Source organism: Nerophis ophidion, linkage group LG20 (genome assembly GCF_033978795.1).
Source record: "Nerophis ophidion isolate RoL-2023_Sa linkage group LG20, RoL_Noph_v1.0, whole genome shotgun sequence".
NCBI classification, from domain to species: Eukaryota; Metazoa; Chordata; class Actinopteri; order Syngnathiformes; family Syngnathidae; genus Nerophis; species Nerophis ophidion.
Window position 1 is genome coordinate 33,328,815 of NC_084630.1, and position 16,874 is coordinate 33,345,688.

Sequence of the window (16,874 nt, forward strand, 5' to 3'; positions counted from 1 at the left end):
AGAATGTATTAAAAAAAAATTAAATAAATATTAAAAAACAAAGCGTAATATCACATAATTTTTTCTGTATTTTCAATGTAAATTACAAAAAAAACAAATTCGATAAATATTATAAAAGAAAGAGTGCTATCACATACATTTTTTCTGTATTTTAAATTTAAATTATGAAAACAATAATGTATAAAAAAAAATAATTCTATAAATATTAAAAAACAAAGTGTATTATCACATAATTTTTTTCTGTAATTTAAATCTAAATTATATAAAAACATTTATTAAAAAACTAATTCCATAAATATTAAAAAACAAAGACTACTATCACATCATTTTTTTCTGTGTTTTAAATGCTAAAAAAATAATGTAATAAAAAACACAGAGTACTATCACATCATTTTCTTATTTTTTATAAAAAAAACTAATTCAGAAAATATTAAAAAAAGAGTACTATCACATTATTTTTTTCTATATTGTAAATTAAAATATGAAAAACAATATTGTATAAAAAAAACTAATTCAATAAATATTACAAAAGAAAGAGTACCATCACATTATTTTGTTCTTTTTTTTTAAAGTTTGAATTATAAACAAAAATAATGTATTGGAAAAAAAAATAATTCTATAATTAGTAAAAAACAAAAAACAAATATTACTATCACATAATTGTTTTCTGTATTTTAAATAAAAAATATTTAAAAAATAATATTTTTTAAAAATCAATAAAAACAAAAAAAACAAAGAGTATTATCACATTATTTATTTCCGTTTTTAATTTAAAGTATAAAAAAAGAATGCATTAAAAACACTAATTCTATAAATATTAAAAAACAAAGAATACTTTCATATAATGATTTTTTTCTGTATTTTAAATTTAAATTACATAAAAAAAATTATTAAAAAACTAATTCAATAAATATTAAAGAAGAAACAGTACTACCACATTATTTGCTTCTGTACTTTAAATTTAAATTATGAAAAAAAAAACATACTAAAAGAACTAATTTGATAAATATTAAAAAAACAAAGAGTACTGTCACATTATTTTTTTCTGTATTTTAAATTAAAAATATATATAAAAAAAAAATTATTCAGTAAATGGTCATGGTTAGTAGAGCGGCTGCGCCAGCAACCTGAGGGTTCTTGGTTTGATCCCTGGCTTCCGCCATCCTAGTCACATCGGTTGTGTCCTTGAGCAAGACACTTCACCCTTGCTCCTGATGGTGGTTAGGGCCAGCTCCCACCATCAGTGTGTGAATGTGGAAATAGTGTCAAAGCGCTTGAAGGTAGAAAAGTGATATCGTAATGTGGGTAAAAAAAAATAAAATACAATGAAGTTGTAATAATGCTATAGAATGAAGTGATCATATTGGAATGAAATGTGTTTTATGAAAAAATGTCAGAGGTTAAAGTGTCACAAATAATGTTAAAATAACTCAATCAGAATATTACACAAAATAGGCTGTAATGTTACCAGAAATTTCTCAATTATATTTCCTTTTTTTTTTTTTTTTTGCATAAATCAATAATAGAGAAAAAATAAATGTTCCCGTCTCAAATGTCAAACCTTTCTTAGCTGTGGCAATAATGATAACCACAGAAGAAGAAAAAGAAAAGTGGCTGCAATACATGTACATGTCCACTAGTTGACAGTATTGCTCAGAAACCACATTCCTGTTTGTCCATCTATCCTTCACTTTCACTTTTCTGTAAGCCTGGACACAAGATCCCCATTTCCCAGCTGTTAGAAGGCGGTGCTCAGCTGTCAATCAAAGCCCAGAGCAGAAGAGTAGATCAATACGTGATCGGTACCTCACTTTCCGTCTTGGGCGGCGAGCAGAGCGGATCCTCGCCGTTGCTCACAGGCGTCCGACTCCTCCCGTCTGCCGTCAGCTCGTAGTCGTGCTCGCTGTTGTCTTTGGCGCCCAGCTGGTCCTGGATGTAAGATCCGGGTCGTCCCTGAGACCGATTGAAGCCTTTGGTCATGTCGGCGTAAGACTCGTCCACTCGGTGCCCCGGCTTCAAGGACATCAGCAGCGGGCCTGCGGGACGCCACAAGAAGTCTAAGTCTGCACGGGAAAAACACGCCGAGGACGACGCCGCTTTTAAAAGAGTCAAAGATCTTCTATATGACACAGATGCTCGCCTCTTTTTAAAACACCTGCTGAAAAATAGTCAAAGATCTTCTACAGCAGGGGTCAGCAACCTTTTTGAAACCAAGAGCTACTTCTTGGGTACTGAATAATGCCAAGGGCTACCAGTTTGATACACACTTTAATAAATTGCCAGAAATAGACAATTTGCTCAATTTACCTTTAACTCTGTTATTATTAATAATTAATGATATTTATCTTTGTGGAAACACTGATCATCTTAATGATTTCTCACAATAAATATATATAAAAACAGATAAATATCAAAAAAAAAAAGGGTATTTCTGTCTGTCATTCCGTCGTACATTTTTTTTCCTTCTACGGAAGGTTTTTTGTAGAGAATAAATGATGAAAAAAACACTTAACTGAACGGTTTAAAAGAGGAGAAAACACGAAGAAAATGAAAATTAAATTTTGAAACATAGTTTATCTTCAATTTCGACTCTTTAAAATTCAAAATTCAACCGAAAAAAAGAAGAGGAAAACTAGCTAATTCGAATCTTTTAGAAAAAAATTAAAAAATTTATGGAACATTATTAGTAATTTTTCCTGATTAAGATTATTTTTAGAATTTTGATGACATGTTTTAAATAGGTTAAAATCCAATCTGCACTTTGTTAGAATATATAACAAATTGGACCAAGCTATATTTCTAACAAAGACAAATCCTTATTTATTTTAGATTTTCCAGAACAAAAATTTTAAAAGAAATTCAAAAGACTTTGAATTAAGATTTAAATTTGATTCTATAGATTTTCTAGATTTGCCAGAATATTTTTGGGGAATTTTAATCATAATAAGTTTGAAGAAATATTTCACAAATATTCTTTGTTGAAAAAACAGAAGATAAAATGAAGAATTAAATTAAAATGTATTTATTATTCTTTACAATAAAAACAAATACATTTACTTGAACATTGATTTAAATTGTCAGGAAAGAAGAGGAAGGAATTTAAAAGGTAAAAAGGTTTATGTGTTCAAAAATCCTAAAATCATTTTTAAGGTTGTATTTTTTCTCTAAAATTGTCTTTCTGAAAGTTATAAGAAGCAAAGTAAAAAAATAAATGAATTTCTTTAAACAAGATAAGACCAAGTCTTTAAATTATTTTCTTGGATTTTCAAATTCTATTTGAGTTTTGTCTCTCTTAGAATTGAAAAATGTCAAGCAAAGCGAGACCAGCTTGCTAGTAAATAAATAAAATTAAAAAAATAGAGGCAGCTCACTGGTAAGTGCTGCTATTTGAGCTATTTTTAGAACAGGCCAGCGGGCGACTCATCTGATCCTTACGGGCGACCTGGTGCCCGCGGGCACCGCGTTGGTGACCTCTGCTCTACAGAAAACTTTAAAAGTTTCACTCCATGTTTCATTGCAGCAATTTAATAAAATCAAAAAAGTTCATTTTTTTTGTCATGATTTTACACTCAACACACCATCTTGACACAAAAAAAAACCCAGAAATTTAGAAATTATTGCTAATTTATTAAAAATAAAAAACTGAACAATGACATTACATAAGTATTGACAGGCTTTTCTCAATAATTTGATGATGCACCTTTGGATGCCAAGTTTTTTTATAATATCAATAATAATAATATCAATAATAATAATAATAATAATAATAACGATAATAATAATAATGCCCCAACCCAGCAGACATTGGTGAAGAGCAGTGTTTTTATTTCACCTATTTGGGTTAAAAATGTTTTTTGCAAACCAATAATTATAGTCTGCAAATGATGTGTTGTTGTTGAGTGTCGGTGCTGTCTAGAGCGCTGCAGAGTAACCCTGTAATACTCTTCCATATCAGTAGCCTCTCCAATGGGCTCACCACCACCCATAGGAGGGGCCATAGAGGTCGGGTGCAATGTGAGCTGGGCGGCAGCCGAAGGCAGGGCACTTGGCGGTCTGATCCTCGGCTACAGAAGCTAGCTCTTGGGACGTGGAACGTCACCTCACTGGGGGGGAAAGAGCCTGAGCTAGTGCGCGAAGTGGAGAAGTTCCGGCTGGATATAGTCGGACTCACATCGACGCACAGCAAGGGCTCTGGAACCACTTCTCTCGAGAAGGACTGGACCCTCTTCCACTCTGGCGTTGCCGGCAGTGAGAGGCGACGGGCTGGGGTGGCAATTCTGGTTGCCCCCCGGCTCGAAGCCTGCACGTTGGAGTTCAACCCGGTGGACGAAAGGGTAGCCTCCCTCCGCCTTCGGGTGGGGGGACGGGTCCTGACTGTTGTTTGTGCTTATGCACCAAACAGCAGTTCAGAGTACCCACCCTTTTTGGGAACGCTCGAGGGAGTACTGGAAAGTGCTCCCCCGGGTGATTCCCTTGTCCTACTGGGGGACTTCAACGCTCACGTTGGCAACGACAGTGAAACCTGGAGAGGCGTGATTGGGAAGAATGGCCGCCCGGATCTGAACCGGAGTGGTGTTTTGTTATTGGACTTTTGTGCTCGTCACAGTTTGTCCATAACAAACACCATGTTCAAACATAAGGGTGTCCATATGTGCACTTGGCACCAGGACACCCTAGGCCGCAGTTCCATGATCGACTTTTTAGTGGTGTCATCGGATTTGCGGCCTTATGTTTTGGACACTCGGGTGAAGAGAGGGGCGGAGCTTTCTACCGATCACCACCTGGTGGTGAGTTGGCTGCGATGGTGGGGGAGGATGCCAGACAGACCTGGCAGGCCCAAACGCATTGTGAGGGTCTGCTGGGAACGTCTGGCAGAGTCTCCTGTCAGAGAAAGTTTCAATTCACACCTCCGGGAGAACTTCAAACATGTCACGAGGGAGGTGCTGGACATTGAGTCCGAGTGGACCATGTTCCGCACCTCTATTGTCGAGGCGGCTGATGGGAGCTGTGGCCGCAAGGTAGTTGGTGCCTGTCGAGGCGGAAATCCTAAAACCCCTTGGTGGACACCAGCGGTGAGGGATGCCGTCAAGCTGAAGAAGGAGTCCTATCGGGTCCTTTTGGCTCATAGGACTCCGGAGGCAGTAGACGGGTACCGACAGGCCAAGCGGTGTGCGGCTTCAGCGGTCACTGAGGCAAAAATTCCGACATGGGAGGAGTTCGGGGAAGCCATGGAAAACGACTTCCGGACGGCTTCGAAGCGATTCTGGACCACCGTCCGCCGCCTCAGGAAGGGGAAGCAGTGCACTATCAACACCGTGTATGGTGCGGATGGTGTTCTGCTGACCTCAACTGCGGATGTTGTGGATAGGTGGAAGGAATACTTCGAAGACCTCCTCAATCCCACCAACACGTCTTCCTATGAGGAAGCAGTGCCTGGGGAATCTGTGGTGGACTCTCCTATTTCTGGGGCTGAGGTAGTTAAAAAGCTCCTCGGTGGCAAGGCCCCGGGGGTGGACGAGATCCACCCGGAGTTCCTTAAGGCTCTGGATGCTGTGGGGCTGTCTTGGTTGACAAGACTCTGCAGCATCGCGTGGACATCGGGGGCGGTACCTCTGGATTGGCAGACCGGGGTGGTGGTCCCTCTCTTTAAGAAGGGGGACCGGAGGGTGTGTTCCAACTATCGTGGGATCACAATCCTCAGCCTTCCCGGTAAGGTTTATTCAGGTGTACTGGAGAGGAGGCTACGCCGGATAGTCGAACCTCGGATTCAGGAGGAACAGTGTGGTTTTCGTCCTGGTCGTGGAACTGCGGACCAGCTCTATACTCTCCGCAGGGTTCTTGAGGGTGCATGGGAGTTTGCCCAACCAGTCTACATGTGCTTTGTGGACTTGGAGAAGGCATTCGACCGTGTCCCTCGGGAAGTCCTGTGGGGAGTGCTCAGAGAGTATGGGGTATCGGACTGTCTTATTGTGGCGGTCTGCTCCCTGTACGATCAGTGCCAGAGCTTGGTCCGCATTGCCGGTGGTAACTCGAACACATTTCCAGTGAGGGTTGGACTCCGCCAAGGCTGTCCTTTGTCACCGATTCTGTTCATAACTTTTATGGACAGAATTTCTAGGCGCAGTCAAGGCGTTGAGGGGTTCCGGTTTGGTGACCGTAGGATTAGGTCTCTGCTTTTTGCAGATGATGTGTTCCTGATGGCTTCATCTGACCGGGATCTTCAGCTCTTACTGGATCGGTTTGCAGCCGAGTGTGAAGCGACCGGCATGAGAATCAGCACCTCCAAGTCCGAGTCCATGGTTCTCGCCCGGAAAAGGGTGGAATGCCATCTCCGGGTTGGGGAGGAGACCCTGCCCCAAGTGGAGGAGTTCAAGTACCTAGGAGTCTTGTTCACGAGTGAGGGAATAGTGGATGGTGAGATCGACAGGCGGATCGGTGCGGCGTCTTCAGTAATGCGGACGTTGTACCGATCCGTTGTGGTGAAGAAGGAGCTGAACCGGAAGGCAAAGCTCTCAATTTACCGGTCGATCTACGTTCCCATCCTCACCTATGGTCATGAGCTTTGGGTCATGACCGAAAGGATAAGATCACGGGTACAAGCGGCCGAAATGAGTTTCCTCCGCCGGGTGGCGGGGCTCTCCCTTAGAGATAGGGTGAGAAGCTCTGCCATCCGGGAGGAACTCAAAGTAAAGCCGCTGCTCCTCCACATGGAGAGGAGCCAGATGAGGTGGTTCGGGCATCTGGTCAGGATGCCACCCGAACGCCTCCCTAGGGAGGTGTTTAGGGCACGTCCAACCGGTAGGAGGCCACGGGGAAGACCCATGACACGTTGGGAAGACTATGTCTCCCGGCTGGCCTGGGAACGCCTCGGGATCCCCCGGGAAGAGCTAGACGAAGTGGCTGGGGAGAGGGAAGTCTGGGTTTCCCTGCTTAGGTTGTTGCCCCCGCGACCCGACCTCGGATGAGCGGAAGAAGATGGATGGATGGATGGATCAGTAGGTGGCAGCAGCCGGTAGCTAATTGCTTTGTACATGTCGGGAACAGCGGTAGGCAGTGTGCAGGTAAGAAGGTGTCTAATGCTTAAACCAAAAATAAACAAAAGGTGAGTTCCCTTAAGAAAAGCCATTGAAGCTTAGGGAAGGCTATGCAGAACTAAACTAAAACTGAACTGGCTACAAAGTAAACAAAAACAGAATGCTGGACGACAGCAAAGACTTACTGTGGAGCAAAGACGGCACCCACAATGTACATCCCAACTTGACATGACAATCAACATTGTCCACACTAAGGAGGATAAAAACAACCAAAATATTCTTGATTGCTAAAACAAAGTAGATGAGGGAAATGTGGCTCAAAGGAAGACATCAAACTGCTACAGGAAAAAAACAAAAAAAAGAGAAAAAGCCACCAAAATAGGAGCGCAAGACCAGAACTAAAACCCGACACACAGGAAATTAGCAAAAAAGTCCAAATAAGTCAGGGTGTGATGTGACAGGTGGTGACAGTACACCTACTTTGAGACAAGAGCTATAGTCATGCATGCTTGCTTATGCTTTAAAGTCATATCCAACAATGACTTTTTACTGTCAAATGAGTTGAATTTTTTAATGATATCTGCTGGTGGTGTGCCTTCAGATTTTTTCAATGCAAAAATGTGCCTCGGCTCAAAAAAGGTTGAACAACACTGGTGTAAAGCAGCACAGTGTGTGTGGTTGTTGAAATGGTCACTTTGTTGTGTTGTCTATGCACGGTGTAATCATATGTGTGTATTATGTATTATGTATTGCTCGTATCTAGTTTTTTCCCTTGCGTTTTACTTTTGTAGATGTATGTAGACGTGGCTCCTCTGAAGTGGCAGCTAATTGCATCAGCTCTGTGCTCATTAAATGTCTTTTATGTCCTTTGGGTTCTTTAATGTTGACCTTTTGTTTTCATGCGATTTTGTTGCTTTATTTTTGAGTGGAATTTTTGTATCTGCACTGCGACCACAATTTCCCCAAGTGTGGGACAAATAAAGTATATCCTCCATCCATCCATCCATCCATCCATCCATTCATTTTCTACCACTTGTCCCTTATGGAGTTGCAGGGGGTGCTGGAGCCTATCCCAGCTGTCCTATCCTAATAATAATTTATGCTGAGCTCTTTGTTCTACATGACAAAGCAAATCTAATAATATATCTCAATAATAAGATATTCATATACATATAGACACACATACTGTATATATAAATTATATATATATAAATATATATACATACATATATATTAAAAAAAAAAAAAAAAAAAAAAAAAATATATATATATACACACACCCTTGTCCCCTTTGGGGTCACGGGAGTGCTGGAGCCTACCCCAGCTGCATTTGGGCAGAAGGCAGGGTACACCCTGGACAAGTCGCCACCTTATCACAGGGCCATTTTACACAAATAAATACATAAATATAAATACATATATACAGGTGCTGGTCATATTATTAGAATATCATGAAAAAGTGGATTTATTTCATTAATTCCATATAGAAAGTCAAACTTGTAGAATGTATACATTCATTCCAAACAGACTGATACATTTAAAGTGTTTTTTTCCAAAAAGGAGATGATTATAGCTGACAACCAATGAAAACCCTTAATTCAACATCTCAGAAAATGAGAATATGATGAAAAGGTCAGATATTGAAGACACCTGGTGCCACACTCTAATTAGCTAACTAACTCAAAACACCTGGAAAAGTCTCGTTTTGATTCTGTATGACACACAATCATGGGGAAGACTGCTGACTTGACAACTGTCCAAAAGATGACAATTGATACTTTAAAGAAGGAGGGCAAGACACAAAAGGTCATTGCCAAAGAGGTTGGATGTTCCCAGAGCTCTGTGTCCAAGCACATTAATAGAGAGGCCAAGGGAAGACAAAGATGTGGTAGAAAAAAGTGTACAAGCAAGAGGGATAACCGCGCCCTGGAGAGGATTGTCAAACAAAACCGATTCAAAAATGTGGGGGAGATCCACAAAGAGTGGACTGCAGCTGGAGTCAGTGCTTCAAGAACCACCACCCACCGACGTATGCAAGATATGAGCTTCAGCTGTCGCATTCCTTGTGTAAAGCCACTCTTGAATAAGAGACAACGTCAAAAGCATCTCGCCTGGGCTCAAGACAAAAAGGACTGGACTGCTGCTGAGTGGTCCAAAGTTATGTTTTCAGATGAAAGTAAATTTTGTATCTCCTTTGGAAATCAAGGTCCCAGAGTCTGGAGGAAGACAGGAGAGGCACAGAATCCACGTTGCCTGAAGTCCAGTGTCAAATTTCCACAATGGGTAATGGTCTGGGGTGCCATGTCATCTGCTGGTGTTGGTCCACTGTGTTTCCTGAGGTCTAGGGTCAATGCAGCAGTCTACCAGGAAGTTTTAGAACACTTTATGCTGCCTGCCGCGGACCAATTTTATGGAGGTGAAGATTTCATTTTCCAACATGACTTGGCACCTGCACACAGTGCCAAATCTACCAATACCTGGTTTAAGGACCATGGTATCCCTGTTCTTGATTGGCCTGCAAACTCACCTGACCTTAACCCCATAGAAAAGCTATGTGGTATTGTGAAGCGGAAGATTGGAGATGCCAGAGCCAACAATGCTGAAGAGCTGAAGGCCACTATTAAAGCAACCTGGGCTCTCATAACACCTGAGGAGTGCAACAGACTGCTGGACTCCATGTATTGCTGCAGCAATTCAGGCAAAAGGAGCTGCAACTAAGTATTGATTGCCGTACATGCTGAAACTTTCCATGTTCATACTTTTCAGTTGGCCCATATTTGTAAAAAAATATTTTTTGGTACTAGTCGTAACTAATATTCTAATTTTCTGACATACTGAATTTGGGATTTTCAGTAATTGTCAGTACTAATCATCAAAATTTAAAGAAATAAACATTTAAAATATATCACTATGTGTGTAATGAATTGATATAATATGTACGTTTCATGTTCTGAATTACTGAAATAAATCAACTTTTTCATGATATTCTAATAATATGAACAGCACCTGTATATACATACATAAATATATACATACAGTAGTGAAGGGAATAAGCGGTAGAAATGGATGGATGGATGGATGGATATATGTACATACATATATACATACACACACACACACCGTATTTCCTTGAATTGCAGCAGGGCACATAGTATGTGCCTGCCTTGAATTACTGCCGGGTCAAACTCGCTTCGCAAAATAATTAGCGCATGCTTAGTATTACCGCCTGGTCAAACTCGTGACGTCACGAGTGACACTTCCCCTGTCATCATTTTCAAAATGGAGGAGGCTGATTTCAATTCCGGTAATTTGAAATCGCATAACGGGAAGAAGATTAAGAGCTATTAAGTAGGATTTAAGGGCCAAGCTTACATCACACTTAAATTTTTACTGCATGCCTTTGGTAAGTGCCGGAGTGAGAAAAGGTTTTAAAATAATTAGCGCATGCTTACTTTTACTGCATGTCTTTGGTAAGCGCAGGAGTGAGAAGAGGTTTTAAATTAATTAACGCCCCGGCGGCAATTCAAGGAAATACGGTATATATATATGTATATATATATATATATATATATATATATATATATATATATATATATATATATATATATATATATATATATATATATATATGTACATATATCTTATCATCCATCCATCCATTTTCTACCGCTTGTCCCTTTTGGGGTCGCGGGGGGTGCTGTAGCCTACCTCAGCTGCATTTGGGCGGAAGGCAGGGCACACCCTGGACAAGTGTCCACCTCGTCACAGGGCCAACACAGATAGACTCACATTCACACACTAGGGCCCATTAACAGTATATACAAGGGAGGGCCAATTAAAAAAGGCCACACCTTGTATATGACAGGAAGTGTACAGGACAGTAAAGTAGAGACGCTCACCTTTGTCCACGCCGCTGAGCCACTCGTCAGCAGTCAGAGCCGCCTTGTCGCCCGCCGTCATGGGATAAAGGTCCTCTTGGTAAGACTCGGACTGTGAAAGGCAACAACAACATTCCCATTCACGTTACAAAACAACACGCCGACGCCTCCTCACCCTGCGAGGCACGATCATGGACAGCGGCTCGATCAGACTCTTGATGGTCACCAGCTTGTAGAAGCGGAACACTTCGCAGGAGCTCACGTCCAGGCCTCTCTTTGGCATCACACCTGTGTCGCCACAAAACACATTTCTAGTCAAGGGCATCACTTATTACAGTAGAAAAATGTCAAATGTTGACCCTGTAACAGATCATTTGTCTTTTCATGATTTTCTATGGGGGGAATTTGATTTTAAAGAACACTTGGTAGAGTGGCCGTGCCAGCAACTTGAGGGTTGCAGGTTCGATTCCCGCTTCCGCCATTCTAGTCACTGCCGCTGTGTCCTTGGGCAAGGCACTTTACCCACCTGCTCCCAGTGCCACCCACACTGGTTTAAATGTAACTTAGATATTGGGTTTCACTATGTAAAGCGCTTTGAGTCACTAGAGAAAAGCGCTATATAAATATAATTCACTTCACTTAAAGTCATCATTTGCATGTATTGATAGAACTAATAGCAGTTTAAAGGCCTACTGAAAGCCACTACTAGCGACCACGCAGTCTGATAGTTTATATATCAATGATGAAATATTAACATTGCAACACATGCCAATACGGCCGCTTTAGTTTAAATAATTGAATTATCCTGCTGAAAACGTTGCGGTATGATGACGCGTGCGCGTCACGTCACGGATTGTAGCGGACATTTTGGTCAAGCACCGATCCCAGCTATAAGTCGTCTGCTTTCATCGCATAATTACACAGTATTCTGGACATCTGTGTTGCTCAATCTTTTGCAATTTGTTCAATTAATAATGGAGACGTCAAAGACGAAAGATGTAGGTGGGAAGCGGTGTATTGCGGCCGCCTTTAGCAACACAAACACAGCGGGTGTTTCCTTGTTTACATTCCCGAAAGATGACGGTGAAGCTTTAGTATGGAACAGAGTGGTCAAGCGAACATGGTTCACTACCACATGTCAACCGGCAGGTTTCGGTGAGAAAATGGTGGTAATAAGTCGGCTCTTACCGTAGAAATGAGCGGAGAGCTTGGTCGTTCCTCCTGCAGCTGCGGACTCTCTTGCCTCCTGCCCCCGACCGTCGGATACAGGTATGACCATATAATCTCACTAAAACACTAGTAACACAATAAGTAGATAAGGGATTTTCCAGAATTATCCTAGTAAATGTGTCTAATATCATCTGAATCGTTCACACTGCCCTCGTCTTTTTCTTTTTTTTTCTAGTCTTTCACTCTCACTTTCCTCATCCACAAATCTTTCGTCCTCGTTCAAATTAATGGGGAAATCGTCGCTTTCTTTTTCCTCCTGCCACCGACCGTCGGATACAGGTATGACCATATCATCTCACTAAAACACTAGTAACACAATAAGCAGATAAGGGATTTTCCAGAATTATCCTAGTAAATGTGTCTAATAACATCTGAATTGCTCCCACTGCCCTCGTCTTTTTCTTTTTTTTTCTAATCCATCACTCTTACTTTCCTCATCCACAAACTTTTCGTCCTCGCTCAAATTAATGGAGAAATCGTCGCTTTCTCGGTCCTAATAGCTCTCGCTGCTGGTGGCTATGATTGTAAACAATGTTCAGATGTGAGGAGCTCCACAACCCGTGACGTCACGCGCACATCGTCTGCTACTTCCGGTACAGGCAAGGCTTTTTTATTAGCGACCAAAAGTTGCGAACTTTATCGTTGAGGTTCTCTACTAAATCCTTTCAGCAAAAATTATGGCAATATGGCGAAATGATCAAGTATGACACGTAGAATGGACCTGCTATCCCCGTTTAAATAAGAAAATCTCATTTCAGTAGGCCTTTAAAGCCTTTTTATCGTTGCGTTGACTTACCCATCCCTTTCTGAGGTAAATTGGAGCGGTAATCCGTCAGGTAGTGAAGGTAGGGCTTCTCCGAGCTGATCTCGTAGTACTTGATGTTCCCGTCACCCTGAAGGAGAAGGCAGAAAAAAATAAAAGCAGTTTGTGTCAAGTGGGACGCTGCAGGAGACCCACCTTTCCAGCCAGGTACAGCATGTGCGTGTCGGGGTCGTAGAAAGGGAAGAGGACCCCCGACGAACCATCAAGGTTCTCCTCTACCAAAGGCACTGACAGATCGTCCTAGAATTATAAGAATAATAACATCATTTCAAACATTTTCCTCACATACATGAATGCAAAGTCATCAAAAACTAAATACTCATGCAGCTGTTAAAACGCATGGAAACAAAGTAAAGCAGGAGAATAAAGTATTAATAAAGAGTAATGCGGTAAAATGGGCAGTAAAATAAAATTAAATAAGAATAAGGGAAACAATATATATACCTGTATATATTTTTAATTAATATTAATGTTATAAAAAATATTATATTAATTTGTTCAATTGATTTTATTTCTATAGTGATTTTCTACCTTCCAGGAACTGGGAACAAAGTAAAAAAAAACACACAAAAAACAAAAAGAAGGCAGGAGAACCAAGTTAGAAATAAATCAAGTTAGGTGGTAAAAATAAGTAATTTAGAAAAATAAAGGCGGTAATCTGAAGTTAAAAAAAAAAAAAAAAGGGTAGTAAAATAAAATACAAAAAAAGGGAAAACAATGTACTAAAAACATATTAAAGTGGAAACAAAATTTTAAAAAAAAGTATAGGCAGTTAAAGTGAAATTAATAAGACACAGTAAAAAAATTCTACAAAATGAATTATTAAACGATGTAAAAATAAAAATACTAAACTAAATCAAAGAAATAAAGGCATTAAAAAAATAAGGCAGTACAAAAGATGAAAAAACTAAATAAGGTAAAAGTCTTGTAATTAAACATACAGTAGCTAGTATAATATAGTTAAGTATGTAACATAAGTAAGTAGAGACGTCCAATAATGGCTGTTTTATTTATTATTGAAGTCACAAAGTGCATTATTTTTTTTCAATAGCCTCAAAACAGCAGCTTGGAATTTGGGACAAGGTCTCCCTGAGAAAGCATGAGGAGGTTGAGGTGGGCGGGGTTAAGGTGTGTGTGTGTGGGGAGGGGGGGGGGGGGGAATAAATTAAAGCAGGAAAATAAAGTATTACTAAAGAGTAATGCGGTAAAATAAAGTTTAAAAAATGGGCAGTAAAATAAAATTAAATAAGAAAAATATATACAAAATTGTTATTAATATTGTAAAAAATATTAAATTAATCTGTTCAAATTGATGTTATTTGTATAGTGATTTTCTACCTTCCAGGGACTGGGAACAAAGTAAAAAAAAAAAAGAAAAGAAAAAAAGGCAGGATATCCAAGTTAGAAATAAATCAAGTTAGGTGGTAAAAATAAGTAAGTAAAAAAAATGAAGGCGATAATCTGAAGTAAAAAAAAAAAAAGGGGGAGTAAAATAAAATGAAAAAGGAAAAAGGGGAAACAATATATTAAAAATATATTAAAGTGGAAACAATTAAAAAAAAAGTATATGCAGTTAAAGTGAAATTAATAAGACACAACAAAAACATTCTACAAAATAAATCATTAAACGATGTAAAAATAAGAATACTAAACTAAATCAAAGGGGGGGGGGGGATAAATTAAAGCAGGAAAATAAAGTATTAAAAAATGGGCATTAAAATACAATTAAATAAGAAAAAGGGAAAAAAATATAAAAATATTATTAATACTAATATTGTAAAAAATATAAAATTAATTTGTTCAAATTAATTTTATTTGTATAGTGATTTTATACCTTCCAGGAACTGGAAACAAGGTAAAAAAAAAAAAAAAAAAAAAAAAAAAGGAAGGCAGGAGTACCAAGTTTTAAATAAATCAAGTAAGGTGGTAAAAATAAGTAATGCAAATAAAATGAAGGCGGTAATCTGAAGTAAAAAAAAAAGGGGAGTAAAATAAAATGAAACAGGAAAAATCTACAGGCAGTTAAATAAAGTGAATTGAATAAGACACAGTAAAAATGTTCTACAAAATAAATTATTAACAGCTGTAAAATAAAATTACTAAACTAAATCAAAGAAATAAAGGCATTAAAAAAATAAGGCAGGAAAAAAGATGAAAAAAAACAAAATAAAGTAAAAGTCTTATAATGAAACATACAGTAGTTAGGATAATATAGTGAATTATATTTATATAGCGCTTTTCTCTAGTGACTCAAAGCGCTTTCCATAGTGAAACCCAATATCTAAGTTACATTTAAAGCAGTGTGGGTGGCACTGGGAGCAGGTGGGTAAAGTTTCTTGCCCAAGGACACAACGGCAGTGACTAGGATGGCGGAAGCGGGAATCGAACCTGGAACCCTCAAGTTGCTGGCACGGCCGCTCTACCAACCGAGCTATACCGCCCCGTATAGCTCGTAATATAGTTAAGTATGTCACATAAGCAAGCTTAGAGTATTAACAAGACGGAAAGCAGGTTCAAAATAAAAAAATACAATTTCAAACGTATTTTAAAAACTTTAATTTTAAAAAACGGCACAATGTAGAAAAAAGTACATCCATCCATCCATCCATCCATTTTCTACCGCTTATTCCCTCTTGGGGTCGCGGGGGGCGCTGGCGCCTATCTCAGCTACAATCGGGCGGAAGGCAGTGTACACCCTGGACAAGTCTCCACCTCATCGCAGGGCCAAATTTGTCTTTTGCTTAAACATTGCAAAACAAGTTAAAGGTATTCTACGGAAACAAACAAAAAACACTAAAAATACAAGACGTGAAAATAGATGAGAAGAAATATCCAACATTCTATCAGATATCCAACAGAATATTTCAAGTGAAAGTCAAAGATCATCAGTCAGTCAGAGAAATGTCAGCTGCATCCTGTATTACAAAACCAGAGTGCTGTGTCCCTAATCCTTAATCCTTCTTCATCTTTCACCGCAAAACAACACATGCATACATCCTACTACTCCCTAATACACTATGCAGTACTACTACTACACAGTACTATACAATACTCAGCACCACTACGCTATATACAAATACACTATATAATACTACTACACTAGAATACTCAACACCACTACACTGTATACAACTACACACTACTACACTATGTAATACTACTACACTAGAATACTCAGCACCACTACACTGTATACAACTACATACTACTACACTATATAATACTACTACACTAGAATACTCAACACCACTACACTGTATACAACTACATACTACTACACTATATAATACTACTACACTAGAATACTCAGCACCACTACGCTATATACAACTACACTATATAATACTACTACACTAGAATACTCAACACCACTACGCTATATACAACTACACTATATAATACTACTACACTAGAATACTTAACACCACTACACTGTATACAACTACATACTACTACACTATATAATACTACTACACTAGAATACTTAACACCACTACACTGTATACAACTACACTATCTAATACTACTACACTAGAATACTTAACACCACTACACTGTATACAACTACATACTACTACACTATATAATACTACTACACTATAATACTTAACACCACTACACTGTATACAACTACACTATATAATACTACTACACTAGAATACTTAACACCACTACACTGTATACAACTACACTATATAATACTACTACACTAGAATACTCAACACCACTACACGGCATACAACTACACTATATAATACTACTACACTAGAATACTCAACACCACTACGCTATATACAACTACACTATATAATACTACTACACTAGAATACTCAACACCACTACGCTATATACAACTACACTATATAATACTACTACACTATAATACTTAACACCACTACACTGTATACA

At 38.9% G+C, this 16,874-nt stretch overlaps 1 protein-coding gene across 1 annotated transcript in view; it reads right to left on the reverse strand.

Annotated features, from left to right (window-relative positions):
• Positions 1-16,874, reverse strand: part of coro2aa (coronin 2Aa) — a 142,990-nt gene that overhangs the window by 7,937 nt on the left and 118,179 nt on the right. The window contains exons 8-12 of the mRNA XM_061881029.1: positions 13,101-13,205; positions 12,939-13,035; positions 11,088-11,200; positions 10,934-11,024; positions 1,807-2,036 (exon numbers count right to left, since the gene is read on the reverse strand). Coding sequence (XP_061737013.1) covers positions 1,807-2,036; positions 10,934-11,024; positions 11,088-11,200; positions 12,939-13,035; positions 13,101-13,205 — 636 coding nt within the window. The remainder of the gene's footprint in view (positions 1-1,806; positions 2,037-10,933; positions 11,025-11,087; positions 11,201-12,938; positions 13,036-13,100; positions 13,206-16,874) is intronic.